The 16,457-nt window shown below is 40.8% G+C and overlaps 1 protein-coding gene across 2 annotated transcripts in view; it reads left to right on the forward strand.

Moving 5' to 3' along the window:
- The window catches only part of dnmt3bb.1 (DNA (cytosine-5-)-methyltransferase 3 beta, duplicate b.1), a 45,396-nt gene that overhangs the window by 11,864 nt on the left and 17,075 nt on the right, over positions 1-16,457 (forward strand). For both annotated transcript variants that reach the window (XM_034235133.1, XM_034235134.1), the window contains exons 3-6: positions 10,663-10,813; positions 11,434-11,519; positions 11,605-11,742; positions 13,722-13,883. In XM_034235133.1, the coding sequence (XP_034091024.1) occupies positions 10,663-10,813; positions 11,434-11,519; positions 11,605-11,742; positions 13,722-13,883 (537 nt within the window). The remainder of the gene's footprint in view (positions 1-10,662; positions 10,814-11,433; positions 11,520-11,604; positions 11,743-13,721; positions 13,884-16,457) is intronic.

Genomic DNA, 16,457 nt, shown 5'->3' on the forward strand with positions numbered 1-16,457 from the left:
GGGCACACACTGCCGTCAACAACCAACACACAAACACCAACGCAACTTCAATTTCAAAAAACATGCTGTAAAGTCTATTGTCTTTCACACACATTGCAGGGGTGTAGTGCTATTGTATAGCGCACCTATGACCTGTGCATACATGCACGGTTGTGGCACGACCACCAAAACAGAAACATATAAGGACAGAGGGTGTCGTTTTCTCATACTGATATTCTGCACAAACTGTGCTGTTGTATTTGCTGTAAAGTGTCTTTACCGTAGGTTATTTTTTTATTATATGTACAGCACTTTGGCTCGACCAAAAATCGTTGAAAAATGTGCTATATAAATAAAACTTGATTTGATTTGATATGGACATAGGCCACCATATAAAAAGTGTGCAAATGTATTTAGTATCCTATCCATGTGAACATGTTTTAGGTGGGGGTGGACCTAACCTCCTCTAGGAGGGTCTGGGGGCATGCTCCCCCGGGAAGATTATTTTTAAAATATTGAAGTTAAATGCATCAATCTGGTGCACTTTGAGAGCAAAATGAAGAGATCTATGGATAGCCTACATCTCTCAGCATCCATATGAAACAGAACTGTAACCAGATTTACTTTTTCTTTATGGATATTTTACTAATCATTCCCCTTTTAAACTGTATTCTTGTGTTTCTGTCCTATAGTATTTCATACCCGTTTTTCATTTATTCTCTCTTTAATAACTATAATGATCATATAAAGGTATTCCTCGAAAATACTTACATAAATGGTGACCAAACCGTTTGAGACCCACTGAGATAACCTACACTAAAGTGAACTATCTAAACACTGAGAGAGTCCTTACCTCACTGAGCTGAGGTTATAAGATCCTCTCAGTCTGACAGGAGAGGACTCTCCTCCACCTTGGTGTAGAAACAGCCCTTTATATCCGTTAGCATAGCTAGCTAACCAGATGCTAACAACATTCCACGTTACCGCTCGCGAACTCACAAAATGCACTCGTGCCACACACACACAGAGACCCATGTACTTGTACTGTACTGTATATCATATTATTTTCGATGGCTTTACTGTATAATCAGTATAACAGATTAACAGATCGCCACTAGGCTTTCATCTAAACACACAGCCAAGTAATGATAACAAAAAAAAGGTCGGGGGTCATTGGTCAAGCAACACACCAATCAGAGAGCAACAGTGAGCACACTGTGTTTTATATTTGTATTCTTTATTTCTGATGTATTTCACACAAAAAACCTTTAGTGGAAACGTTTTCACTTATATGATTAGAAAAAGAAAAAAACGGCAAAGTGGCAAGGCTTGCCAACCCTGCGTTGGGGGGGCACAGTGACTCATTTGGGGGGGCATGGCCCGCGAATGACCCCCCATGACGCCGACCCTGGGTTCCAGGGTATTCTAGAAGGCCCGCTAGTTAACTGGCTCGAGACAGAGGATCTTTGAATGCGACGAAGCAATTCATGCCGTTTTATTGTTTTTAACGTTGAAATGACAAGTGCAACAGGTGAAGATGAAGTTGTTGCGGAATTGTTGTGAGTACCCTTTTCAAGACGACAATTCAGTGAAAAGACGGACATTATAATGCCGCGGAGGGGGGGCGGGGCGACGGGAGGTGTGTGTGTCTACAGAAGGTCCCGTTGTGATAGACACGGTTCGCCACTGGCTTTTCTTTTTTCTTTCCTGCATCCGTCATTTTTTTGTCATCCATCATTTTTAACTTTAATCTTCCTTTTAAACTCCTCTGTTTATTGTTTGCTCGTCTCCTTGTTAACCAGTTTAGCTGCCATCCTAACATTTTACGATCCGATGAGTGCATACATTCACATCAAGTTAAGATGCCTTGATAGCAAGCAGGTAAATTAATGATCACTTCTTAGATCATACACCAACGTTCATAATAACTGTAGTGGGAAAAAGAGGGCATTTTATCCTCAGCACTTCCTGTGTTCAGTTTTCACAAGTTCAGTTTCTGTGACATCTTAAATCTAGCAGTGAGGGAAACAGGTTATAATAAGCAGACGTGTCATGAATAATTATAACAATAAACATTTTACAAAGGCGACCTGGAAACAGGCAAAGTTCTTGGTGGATGGTGGTAAGGTCTAAAAGTGATCAGGAAAAAATAAATAGTGCTTTGAAAGTCGCAACTCTTCAGCTTGCAGACTTCATCATGCAATATGGGGGGTTAAAAAAAAGATTCAAAAAGTAGAGCAGCAGAGATATCGTGATTTCATGAACTTAAATTAAATGTAAGAAAAACCAAGGCAGCATTATAATTGCACATATTTCACAGTAGACGTATCACGGACAAAAACCTTTTTATTTTAAACAAACGATACATTTAAAGGTGGGGTAGGTAAGTTTGAGAAACCGGCTTGAGATACACTTTTTGTTATATTCCATGGAATGCTCTTAACATCCCGATAGCAATTAATATCTTAAGTGCTTTGACAAAAAATCCATACAAAAATGTCATCTGTGGAAGCCGTGGTACTGTAAAAAGCACGACCAGTTATTTTAGCCGGCCCGGCTAAAATAACTGGATGGCCTACCTGCCTGTCAGCCTTCCATCTGTGCACAAATTTATCTCGTGCCCTCATTGGTCATGTGCACGTTCGTGTGTGTTGGAGGAGGGTTCCTTACAGAGCGTAAGGAAGTGGCAGATTTCTTTCGGCTGTGTATTTTCAAATTGTAGCTGGTTTCTCCAAAATTACCTACCCCACCTTTAAGATCCTTCAAGCTGTAAATGTAATGCATGCAGAGCCAATTTGAATACAAAACGGAATCTCTTGATAAACATCACGTGATTTGAGTTAAGGATCCAGAACAGCTGCAAATGACACCATCACATTTTTATGAATGCATTCTGGGGAATTCAACATTACATTAAAAATCAGAGCAGCGAAGATATCCTGAGCTCTAATACTTCAGTAGATATAATAAATACTGCATTGATACATACATATTCAGTCAGACAATTTAATACCCAGAGGAAGTTGTCCCAAATGTCCCAAGTTAAAGACAAGAGGCCTCAGACAAACAAAATGAAGACCCACCTCTTAAATGTTGCTTTATTAAGTAAGTCCATGCATAAAACAATATTATTCTCAAAACAGAACAGACAATTTATTTAAGGTAGGGGAAAACAAAATGAAAATAAATATGACTTCACTGATTTCAAACTCAACTTTGCAAGCTTGCATTATTGTTGGGACTTGCAGCATCATTGGACAAACACCTTTTAATTGTCTCTCTCAGACCTTAAACCCCCCTTATGTGACGATTTACTGCACGTTGTGTTTTTGGAACAGCGTTGTCCAAGTGTTCGCCGTAGGCCTGCGTTTCTAATCATTTAGGCCTCGCTAAGAAGTTTTGACAGCGCCATCGGAGCGCCGCGGGGCAGACTGCTGCTCGCCAGGAATGTGTGTGTGTGACGTAGGTTGGTGAAATCTGCACAGTGTAGGGATTTACTCGCTGCTTTACCAGACATACATACATACATACACAGCAAAATAGAGTGCAGGATGCATGTTCATACACTTGCCACTGTTGTAGTAGGCGAATATCTATAGTTGCCGTATTTGTGCTATAAAAGACAGGAAAGGGGGGTGGACGAGGGAAGAAAAGGATCATTTGTGCTGCTTTAATGCTTCATCGGGCGTGTTCATGTCTGCAGGAGCAAAGAGAAAGAGGAGGATAAATGATTGATATCCAGGAAGGCAGGTTAATAGAGCATATTGACAGTCACACAGCTACCCTTCCGACATCCAATCCAATTTTCTACTCACTTATGAAACAAGAGCAGTTGGAATAAGCAATAGACATTTCCCACAACACTATTCTCGCATCCTGGCAGTACTTGAGAAAAAAAGGAGAGGGGATCACTGCTTTTAAGACGAAGAATATTAGGAAAGTTTGTTACAAAAAATATGTCATGAAACAAACTGCTCTTGCCGTTTTTTTGTGTCTTTCTGCTTTTACTCTTCAAGAATTCGTAGGGTTGTGTCTGAGCTCCCTTTCTCGTTGAACTTATGGCACATTTCCACTGCAGCGCGTAGCACAGTTTAAGCGTGCCGTGCCAAACCCGGGTCATTTTTTGTTGCGTTTCCACTAGGGGTAGTTCCGGCTAACGGGTACTGTTTCACAGTTTTTCTGGCTCTCCATCAAATCCAGGTTCTTTCCGGGCCAACAACCGGGCTGAATAGGCTAATTGTAATACACGTTTAAAAATGATGCCGAAGTAACAACATACTGATACCGGTTAGTAAATACCATGAATTAATGCTTTGACAAGTCTGCAGACAGACGGCAGGCAAAACACCTTTTAAAATGCGTGTTTTCTGAATGGAGATCGGCTAAGCTAACGTGGTATATGCAACGGCCTATACAGACATAAATAAACCAGCGACTGTATTCACAGACAGTCTGTACTGTCAAGTTTGTACTTGTTTAACTTTTGTCTAGTTTCTGAACAGATATGAGGAGCTGTGAGCTTGAGTGCTAACAGCTAACGGCTGATGTTGGTTTTGTGTTTCGCATTGAAGATGACGTCACGGCTCCGCCTACACTGCGTTACTATAGTTACTACCCCAGTTCCTAAACTGTAATGGAAACGCAGCATAAAGTGAGCCTGGCATACCAAGGCCTAACTATACCGTACTAAGCCGTGCGAGGCCCTGCAGTGGAAATGCGCCATTAGAGACCTTTTTTGATCCTCTTCTTTAACCAATGCAGACCTGTTCTGGTTTAGTCCAGACTGCGAGACAGAAAAATATTTAAACACAACAAATTGAAAGAAAATATGAGGAAGGATGGTTGATGCAGAAAGGAAAAAGGGAACGAGAGGGTTTCATTCAGTCTCAACTTGTCCACATTTTATAGAGGACATATTATAAAAAAACTCGCTCTTTGGGTGTTTGAAGAGCTCAGACTGAAAAGTCTGATACAATGCATGTATTCAAAGTTTCTGGCTAAGGCATTATTTCTAAAGAAAACATGCAGCCGACAGTTGGTTTTGGGGTTCAGAGGGTTAAGTTGAGATTTTCTCATGTTTTATTGTGTTTGTTAGCATTAGCAGCGGAGTGTCTGTGGCAGCCAAGGCCGCTGAGAACAGCTGTGCTGCGGGGATTCAGATTTCCTCCAGCTGTGATCCTTCATCCCAGGCTGTTGAATTTCAGGGAGGTCATGTCCTCTGAGTCTCACTTATGATCCTTTTTCATTCTAATATTTTCAAATGTAAAGCTAATGAAGAGAGACATGTCCATTTTTATACCCAAATTACACCGGAATTGTTTTATTTTAATACCAACCAACATTTTACATCAGAATCCTTTGACTGTAATTGAACAATTCAGTAAAAAATGGGACTACATTACATGTCACTTGTTAGACGCTTTTATCCAAAGCGACTTCCATACTCAATACTGTGGGCAATCCCCACAGGAGCAATTTGGGGTGAAGTGTCTCGCCCACACAACGACATGCTGACTGCAGTGGGGTTTGAACCTGTGACCCCCTGATCCGAACACCAAAGCACAACCCACTGCACCACACGCCTCCCACATCTGGCCCGAAATCACTTTTGCATCCTATCTTTTAATCTGATAATAGGCTTGGATACTCTGCAGCTCCAGTCAAAAGTCAAAATGCCAATCATTCTCTGATAACAGCTTTTTAATTTTTAAACAGGGATTTTTTGCGATTCTCTGTTATTATTTATGTCCCTAAAGCATCACTCTTTTCTGCTCCCACTCTCACTCTCAATCATCTTGAACACACACCTTATGCACAGGTTCATGGAGTTCATCAACAGCTGTGGAAATTTGGCATCACAAACACTCACACACCACATGCATTCCCTGTTTTACGATGTTAAATCACAAACAGCCAACATTCTCACTATTTTCTCATCTGTTGCACAGCTGCTCCGTTTCTGTCTTCTCTCTAATCTGTTGCAACTTGGTATTGTATAATATTTAATGGGACCAATGATATTTTGTATGCAACATGCATTGATTTGTATTTATTTATATGTTTAGAGAAATTGCTGGTATAATATTGTTTAAAGGATACTACTGAAAATCTATGCAGATGGATTACATGAAATACTTGATTTGATGTCAAATTCATGTGAGTTTGACAAGTACATTAGTCATGTTAGGATAAAGCCAAAAAAAAGCAGGACCCAAAAATGTGTTTAATGTTTAAAAACAGCCATAACAGCTATCAGAAATGTCAGTTTCCAATACTCAGATATTCATCTTCATGCATCCTGCATGAGCATTCAGTAGTGAATGTTTACACACACACACACACGCATTAGCAGACATAGTGTGTAATGGCGCATTCTCGCTCTGCCTCGCTTGGTATGGCTAGGCCTCGTTAGGCCTTGTTAGGACTGGCTCACTTTATGCTGCATTTCCATTACAGTTTAGTAGCTGGGGCAGTAACTATAGTAACGCAGTGTAGGCGGAGCCGTGACGTCATCTTCAATGAGAACCACAGAAAAACAACATCAGCCGTTAGCTGTTAGCACTCAAGCTCACAGCTCCTCATATCTGTTCAGAAACTAGACAAAAGTTAAACAAGTACAAACCACAGACTGCCTGTGTCATGGCGAATACAGTCGCTGGTTTATTTATGTCTGTATAGGCCGTTGTTGTGAGTGTGGACGGTCGGAGCATATACTGCGTTAGCTTTAAAGAAAACACGCATTTTAAAAGGTTTTTTGCCTGCCGTCTGTCTGCAGACTTGTCAAAGCATTAATTCAAGGTTTTTACTAACCGGTATCAGTATGTTGTTACTTCGGCATCATTTTGAAACGTGTATTACAATTAAATCACGGTCAAATATGTTCATTTTGTTGTAGTTGTAGCCCCCTTGCCAGCGATTCTCTCTCTAATTTATACTCAGCCCGGTTGTTGGCCCGGAAAGAACCTGGATTTTATGGGGCCAGAAAAACTGTGAAATAGTACCCGCTAGCCGGAACTACGCTAAGTGGGAAACGCAACCAAAAACGGGCCAGCCACGGCATGCTTAAAGCGAGCTCCGCGCTGTAGTGGAAATGCGTCATAAGTGTGTAAATCTCCCTAGGGCCTAGGTGTTACCTAAATACAGCAGTATATAAACCTTTTGTACTCGGTCTTCCTCTAATCTGGGCATACAGAAACAGGGAATTAGATGGAGTCAGTTCATTAAGTAGGATGTCATAAGTACTCTTCTCAAACAGATGACTCACTGTCACTGTAAGCGAATTCCTCTCGGATTCATGACCTGCTTTTATTCCTCCGAAGTGTTTGTGTAGAGTCAGAGGGTTTACCTCAGGTGGACATGAGGGTGTGCCAGACAGTCTCCAACATGTCAATGTGTCTTTACATATTGGCTCCACTGCAGCATTAATGTTTGATTTTGCACCTTTAAAAAAAGCAGCAGAGTGAGATTGTTTCATTCATGAAAACAACATATGAAGCATAAACAGTAGAGACAATATACAAAGAAAATACAATGAGCTAAAACCTGTATAATGGAAATTCCCCAGGAGGTTCCAGTGACCCAGTTGGAAAGCCGTGAAAAGTTAAGGTTTAGAAGATTTTTATTAACACGATTGGACATGTTGAACACGTTCTCAATGCATGTCGGTAGGAGGGGCCGTACAGGCCGTAATTCATACTGGTCCTCTCATGCACATACATTCTCCTTTTACATACATATATTTTCACTAGGGATGCACGATAATTATCGGACCGATAATTATCGGTCCGATATTAGGAATTATGACGTCATCCCGATAAACCCGATACCAGTATTAATAGCCCCGATAATATACAATATATTTTTTGAGTAAAAAAAAAGAAAAAAATACTGCGGTGTGGGTGGATTGGGATGAGGGGCGCTTGTTTTTCACTCGGCTCCTCCCGTTTTGCCAGTACTGTGGTATTAGTGGTTTAGGAAGAGGGGAGTTTTTCACAAATCCAGCGCTCCCTAACTCATGCCTGGCTGTGACGTGAATGGTGTGCGGCCGTGAAGCCAGGACAGTAAACAAACATGTCGTCGGTGGTATGGGCGTTGGAGCTATGTGCAACTCAAGGCATATGCTCGAACCGGAGCTGCCTGGACGCTGCAATCATGTTGCGCACTATCCGTGCTGAATGTGCTGACTTTTCGTACAATGTCCCACTGTCTGGCTTCCTGCATAAAGTCAAGTGCTCGGCGCAGTTGTGGCGAAATGTCGCTCCTCTGTTTTCATTTAAACAGCTCCGTATATCCTTTAGCGCAGCTAGCTAGCACCAGATGCTAACAACAACAATGCACGTAAGGTCTCTCTCTCGTTCGCTCGGGCCACACATACACACACCCTCCCGGTCCTCCAGATGGCCAGTCGGTGCCTGCCAGTGAGCGTGGAAGTGTGGTCTGCCACAAGCGGGCGACAGGAGCGGGGCTGTCAGCATCAGCTTGTAGATGGTATTTTAAACTCGATGCGCTCTGAAACTACGGGGCGGCCGAGGAAAAAAAATACACATGCGTTAATCGCGTTAAAATAATTAGTGGCGTAACATTTTTTGTATTATCGGTCTTGAGAAGCAGGAAGTTATCGGTATCGGTTTCAAAAAACCAATATCGTGCATCCCTAATTTTCACTCTTACACACATATATTCTCCTTTTACATACACACATTTTCACTCTCACACACGTATATATTTACACTCACTACTAGTGTAACGGTTCACAGAAGTCACGGTTCGGTTCGTTTGGGGGTCATGGTTCGGTACGGTTCGGTACAACAAGAAAAAGCAAAAAAAACTCCCAAATGCATAATTCCAGGTTTGTTGTTATTTATGTTTGAACAGTAGTGCAAGTTTCAGTTTAAAAATAAGGAACTCTGACATTTTGAATAATTAACCGTATTAAACAGTTAAAAACAAACCATAAACAGTACCACACACACTCAGATGGCCATATTATCTATAATGGCTGATGTCAAACAAAAAGGTTTCATCAAGCTGTAAAGCTAAAAAGAATGTCTTGAAAATATTACATCATAAATATTAAGAAAGTGTTTCAAGAGCGCAAAGTCGTTGAAAAACATGCCAAAAGCTTCCGTTATTTATTTTGGTCTCACGGCTTTCACGTCTATTGGCTTCTTAAAAACAGCGGGGATCAGCTGTTGAACTGCTGTTGTCTTTTGCCGCTCTGGTGATTGGCAAATCTGGCTGATGCCTTCTGATATGATTTAGCATGTTTGGCGTGTGTTACCATTAGCATACCGCACCGCTATCGAACAACGCCGACACACCGTGCTCTTCCGATCCACCACTCGCACACTTCATCGTTATTGTAATCCACAGGGAACCCGAAATGTTCCCACACAGCTGATTTAAAAGAAGCAGGTGGGTTCTAGCTCCTGTGTTATCTGAAATCGCCATACTAACTTTTCTTCTTCTTGTATTTTGTTCGTTTTGTTGTTGTGTTTCTTCTTGTTCTTCATTTGTTGTTTAAGGGCGGCTGGCAAACAGCTTTTAGGCGCAATACCACCCCCTGGATTATATATAGTGTAGTGGATACTGCCCTGAATGACAGACCTTTTTCCCACTCGTAAAAGAAAAAGGCGTATTCGTCGTGTGACTGCGTGTGCCGAACCGTGACGGTACGGGACGAATACGGATACCGTTACACCCCTAACACTCACACATTCATACATTTTGCTCTCATATTCATATATTTTAATGCTCATATTTATACATTTTGCTCTCATGCACATTCATTCAATGTTTACACTTAATATTATAAATAATATATGCATGTCTGAAGACAATGTATGTATGTAAGAGAAGAATGTATGTGTGAGAGAAAGTATAGTGTAAACGGAAGGAGTATGGTTGAAACGGAAGGCAGGTCATTATCACGCTGTGATTGGCTCAGAAGGTCGAGCGGGGCGGGCTCATGTTCAGAACTTCGGATTCAAATCAACATGATGGAGGGAGATGAATCCGTGTATCTACGGACCATTTGTTTTCCTTTATTAAAAAAGTAAACGGAAGAGCGTCTGAGAGGCGTTTTTGCCCTTTTGCTTGTTACCTTACTAAATGGTCTAATGGTCATTGTAGCGAGGGGGGAGGGGGGGGGGGGTCCGCGAAACTCGCGGAAGTGATTTCAAAACAAAAAGCACTCGTTTGCTTGGAACAGTGATATTATAAACAAGGGGAAACTAGGGGAATTTCGCGATCACAACGAAAACGGCCAAGATTAGGAGATTTAAAAAAATCTAAGTTTCAATAATATTCTTTATTTTGCTTGAAATAAAAACTCTGAAGTCTCCTGAACAACACAACAATAAAGGTGTTATTTTAGCTTTTATATTTAAACTTGCTGCATTTGTTTCTGCAGTTGTAGCTGATGGCTCTTAATTGAACCTAGATTCCTAATTAACCCATTTTAAATGTAAAAATAAGTATTCCAAACAGCATTTTCGGTTAACAGAACGCTAAGAATGGCGTTCCTAGTTGAAGTGCATCTTGGGAGTTGTACTTAACTATTTCCACTTTGCTTTTGCTTATTGCATCTTTTAAATTAAAAGTCAGGCCTCTCTTTGGCGAGCTGGTGAGATAAAAGTATATGAATCATCTTCCCTGACGTTATTCTCGCTCCTCTGTCATCAGGCGCCGGTTATTGGAGTATCGCCTCCAGCTGAGGGCCAATCAGAGAACGACAGCGGAGTGGAGCTGACCAATGAAAACAGCCCTCTGACTGCGGCTGAACCGCCATCCCCCTTCAGCCCCAAGCAGAACGGAGACGCCGCCTCACCTCAAGGTAACACACACACACACACACACACACACACACACACACACACACACACACACACACACACACACACACACACACACACACACACACACACACACACACATACCTATCCAATCTACAATGTAGCCTGGTTGCACCTATTCTGGAAGTAAAAGGTAAAAGTAAAACACAGAGTTTTTGTAGCCTAAACAAACTTGAACCAAGATGGAAACACCTCTTTATTATTTCAACATTTTCAACGCCATTACACTACAGCTTCAATCATTCAGTTTTTACCTTTCATAATAAAAGCCCAACTTCAATCCATTCAGCATTTTTTATAAGAGGCAAATCAACAATGGATGCAGGAAGCTAAACCTCTTTTGCATCTGCTTTCTCATTTTATATAGCAAGCACTGAAGAATTTTCATTTACCATCAACAAGCGAAATCAACATAGATTGTGATATCTTTAAGGCTAGAATGTAACCCTTCATTTTTATAGTGTCGTTTTGCTTTGGACATGCTGTGTTACAGAGGCAAAACAACAAAGAATACAGTATGTGACTGTCTAGCCCGATATCTTGAAAATATTGGGTTTCTTTCGGGCCATCTGTCGAACCTTCTGTTGTTTTCTCTTCTCAGATGGCAACCAGTGTTTGGAGGGAAGCAGGAAAAGAAGCAGGAAGAAGTCAGTGGAAGAAGAGACTACCTGGGACTCCTACAGCGAGGTAAGACACACACAACTTACATAGAGGAAGTGTGTAAAAAAGCGATTTCTTGGAGAATTAATCCACTTTGTGTCTTTGTTTCCAGGAGAAAGCTGCAGGAGCGCCTCAGTTGAGTTTGAGGCAGACGCCCCGACCCAGGACGATCTTCCAGGCCGGTCTGAAGCCACACACACACAACAAACCTCGCAGACAGAGCCGCAAACAGGAGCACATCATGTTAATGGTAAACACACACACAAACCGTTTTCTGTTCTCCCCACATTAAATATTTCCATTTCCAAAGGCTGTGATGTTTATTTTAAAACACATTTTTAGTAAGCTACATTTCCTCCTTGTTTGTGCTTCTAAATGTGTAAATAATCTGCTTCCTGCTCATCAGCCAGGATAAACACAAACATGTTATTTTGACCCTTCATGCTTGCTGTAGTTACTGGTGCTTTTGCAAAGCAGTGGGAAAAAAAGGGTTTAAACAGTTCAATTTAGTTTTTTATTTCCCCACATCGTGGTGTAAACAAGAGGAATGTGTCCAAATCTATTGAATGGGCTTGAAAAAAACAATATGTCTTCCTTTTAAACCCTTGCCCATTTAAACTGTTAAACACATTACAGTAAAAAAACTTGGCAGTGTGTTTTCCTTTATTTATTGTTAATTGCCAGTAACTCCTCTTATATGAAATCTGATATTTTTTAATATGGTTTTGGACTGTATTTGATTACACATTTTTTTAAATGCTCTTGATAACAGCTGGAGGGCAAACCTTTTACTTGTAAGTACTCTGGGTGTTTCTCAATCTCGAGTAAAGCTGCTCCAGAGCCACTATTTCAAGAATACTACGACATCGAGTGCCGCCGAAGTATTGTTCCAATGTCCAGCATACTTGGAATTCTACCGAGCCCGGCGTACTTCGTTTGGAGAAATTTCGAGGCTGCACATGTGTAGACTCCGCGGTCTTAAAATCCCCACAATGCTTTGCGCACGGACCAATTTCCCCAAATCTGTGGCGGAAAATGTAAGGCGGGGCCTCTCATATGATGCACACCTGCACACTTGCTCGCCTGTTCCACTCTTCGTTTTCCGAATGCCAGGAAGTATTCTTGCCTCGCTTCTGAAGCAAGTAACTCGGAAGACATGTGCTACCAAGCAAGCGTACTCGAGATTGAGAAACACCCATTCTCTCTGTGTCAATCCATTTACTTTACTGATGCCCTGGTTATATGCAGACACAACACAGAGTTGAAAGCAATAACTGAAACCACCTTTGAAGAAGCTGCAGTGTTTAAAAGGGGAGATTACCTGGAGTGTGTGTGTGTCTTTCTGTGTGTGGCCAATATTTGATCTGTGTTTGCTTTACTCACAGCTTGTCGTCAGTGCTTCTAAAAAAAAAAACACTAAAACTGTTATTTCTCCGTCATTGGGCAAACATTCCATACAAATCTTTCATTTTGTTATTCAAGTGGTACCCCATGGTAGGCACTTTTTTGGAAGAGGCAAATTAACCAACAGAATTTTTATTAAATACAGTCCTGTTAATGCAGCTCTTCTTCTTGCAGTAACAGTAACCTGTACAAGTACTACTCGTTCTTTTCAAACCTCTTTAAAGTGACACACTGATTAGCTAGCTTCAATATCAGCATTAAAACATATGTAAAGAACATGCTAATAGTTTAGCTCGCTGCTTAGCCGGTTCTGGTTTGAAAAGTTGCTAATAGTTTAGCCTCATTTTAACTTTAGCCGTGAGCTAGCAGCAAACGTTAGCCGATGCTTCAGTTAGCATGAGGTGTATTTGTACTTGACTGACCTTTTTGAGCCACGCTTGAATTAGTTTGTCTTCCTTTTTATGCTTGGTACAGTTAGTAGTGAGGGCAGCTCCAATGCTGGAATAGCAGCTTTTCCTTCAGGATCCTCATCTAACTATCACCAATTGATTGATTAGCCAATAAGACCGTTCTTACTCTGAAATTAGAGTTTGGTAAAAGCCTGAAAAATGTGCCAGGAGAGGAGTTGAAGAAGTCTAGTAGCATGCTGAAGGTTTATTTATAGAATATTTGCCAAATGACTCCCAAAAGAATACTGCTTACCACGGCTTTAAAAGCTCGGGGAAATTATATCTGAAAAGAAAAGTAGCTTTCATGTCTTTCTCTATCTTTCGCTCTCATTCCTTTAAGTCTAATAAACCTCTCTTTTATGTCTCCCTTTGTCAGTCTGGAAGGGCTGGAGGTGTTGGAAGTGTTCCCCGGGTGGCTGCAGTTGTATCCGGCAGCGTTCCTAATACCCCTCATATGGAGCTGATGGAGCAAAACTCCAAGGACTCGGCTCAGAGCATCAGCACCTCGTCCAGCTCTGAGATCCAGCCAGAGTACAATGTAAGATCTGTGAGAGAGAGAGAGAGTTTGCAGGGGGAAGGACGGGGGGTTAGATTCAGATAACAGAACTAGAATCTAAACTCATAGGGGCAGATAGAGGTATTTGAAGATCTTCAAAGAAATGGATAGAAAACCCACAAAACAGGATGTCTGCACTGAAGGTGTTTAACATATCCTACTAAGCAAACAGTTTTTGAAAGCACTACTGTGAATAGTTGAGTTTAAGAAGCAAAACATGTTCCCAAATAACTTGGTTCTAGTTGAGGTATATGTGTATGCCCAGTGCTTTCTGCATCAGTAGATTTTAGGTTTTATGTTTAATTTTCCTGCACATTTCAGCCAATTGTTAGCAATCGTGGTATCTTAAGTATTTGTTGTTTTGATAGGCTACATAGTCATCTTAGAGTTGGCTGCCAAATTCGTCTTTTAGGTAGCGCTCCTGCAACATGGTTTATATTAAAGAGCATTTCCTCTGAAGTCTGAGACACTTTAAAATTTGGATAAAGTAATGCCACGGACAGGATTAAGGTATTCTCTTAAATAATACAGCCTTTCTGAGCACTTTCTTCACTTGAAGCCTCCTGTGAAGGCTTAAGGACCGCCAAGAGAGAAGAAGAAGAAGAGAGAAGAGATAGAGAGAGAAGAGAGATGCAGAGAGATAGAGAGAGAGAGAGAGAGGAGAGAGCTATAGAGAGCTCACGCGAGGATCTGCTCTCTCATCGCTCTCTGCTCTCGCTCTCGCTCTATCTATCTCCTCTCTCTCGCTCTCTCCTCTCTCTCGCTCTCTCTCTCTCTCTTCTCTCTCTCTCTCTCGCTCTCTGCCCTCTTTTTTGGAGCCAGCTGTTTTCCCAGTATTGGTAGCTCTCTTTTAGAAAGGGGAATGAGGTTTGGCAGTGATAGAAAGAGGGGAAAGTAAACTCCCCTCTCCGACCTCAGAGCCTCCTCCACCTGGCCTTGTGTTGGTGCAGGTGGCCAAACACCCACACACACACACACACACACATAATCTGGCAGTATTTGCTCTGTATCAATAGCTTCTTTCAGGTCACGAAGACCGCGAGGACCTGTGTGTGTGTGTGTGTTGTGTGCATATCTGCATGTCCTTCTGCACGTCTCAGGTCTGGGTGCACACTGTCTTTCAGTACACAGGCTTTCTATGTGTATGTTAATGCGAGAGTAAGAATATAACAGAACATTTGTATCATGTACTGTGCTTGAGTACAGCTTTGGGTTACTTTTACTTTAATTTATATTTTCTTGTCATGAAATGTTCTACTCCACTACAAGAGTTTGAGTATAAAAGCACATTTTTATCATCATTTAAATATTTATTTGAATGCAAAATACATTTCATGATCCTACTTTCCTATTTAAAAATGTTAACATGTTTTATTTAGTTGAGGTTCATTGTGAAATTGTTATTGGAGTCTTAGTAGTTTCTGATGCCACATCTCACTAAATGGAGAGGATACCAATATAATTGTCAAATATCTACTAGCATAACATTCCCAAAGGAAAATGTTTCTGCATTAAGTACTTTTACTTTTAATACATTTTCGTATTTATCTTACATACCTTTACCCAAGTAACATTTTCAATCCAGGACTACATAGTATTTAACGGAGTGTGAATACTTCCTTCACCACTGGTTAATGTGTGTGTTTAGGTTTGTTTTCTCTGGATCCAGGCAGGACTCAGTGGAGCGTAGCATCCTTTAGAGGAGTCGGACTCCTTTACAAAGCCTAATGGGTTTTTCTCTCTTAAGGCGGACTGAAGGATCACATATCCTGGGCTCAACTTGGATTTGTTTGCAAGCATAGAAATCCCACCTGCTCATAAATCAGTACACATAACTTGAGAAAGAAAGAAGGCGAGATACAAAAAAAGGTTTAATAAGGGTATTACCGTTTGAAGTTTTCTTTGAAGACTGAAGTGCAAGGCAAAAATAATAGAAACACCTGAGCAAATGAGATCACAATGAGTTTTCAGACAGCTGTAAAGTGATTTTGTTATGCTTTAAAGATCTGTTTAATCTTGAGACAATTCAGTTTTGACTCATGCAAGGGAAACTTCCTATTGTTTTTCTTTCTTCCACATAAAGGTAAATGTCACGGTCAGCTGTGAAGTCCAGTTTTAGATTTTACATCTAATTTAATACCAACATACTTAAAGTGTATTTTTTTCATGTCAAGTAGGGTACAGGAGATGTTTCTTTCCTCAAATGTTAGCTCGTATTCCCACACTAATTTGTCCCTTTTCCAACAAAACATTTGATTTGGTAGTCTGGAGTAGAGAGAGGGAGGACTTTCCCAAAATCTTTGTGATATCTTAATCCACTATAAAAATGTTCTGTGATTTGTGTTTGTGTTTTAATTAGTTGTCTTCCTATCTCCTTTCCTCATGTTAAACACAGTTAAACTACTTTTGAAATAGAATAAAGCTATTTTCATTATCTACTCATTCTACCCACAGAGGGTTATCATATAAGAGAAAGTTGGAATGGTTCTTCTAAAATAACTCTTGTTTTCTCTTTTAAACATCTTTGTCTCAGGCCAAATTTTTTCGAATTGGCAG

The sequence above is a fragment of the Gymnodraco acuticeps genome, unplaced genomic scaffold, assembly GCF_902827175.1.
Source record: "Gymnodraco acuticeps unplaced genomic scaffold, fGymAcu1.1, whole genome shotgun sequence".
In the NCBI taxonomy this organism is placed as follows: domain Eukaryota; kingdom Metazoa; phylum Chordata; class Actinopteri; order Perciformes; family Bathydraconidae; genus Gymnodraco; species Gymnodraco acuticeps.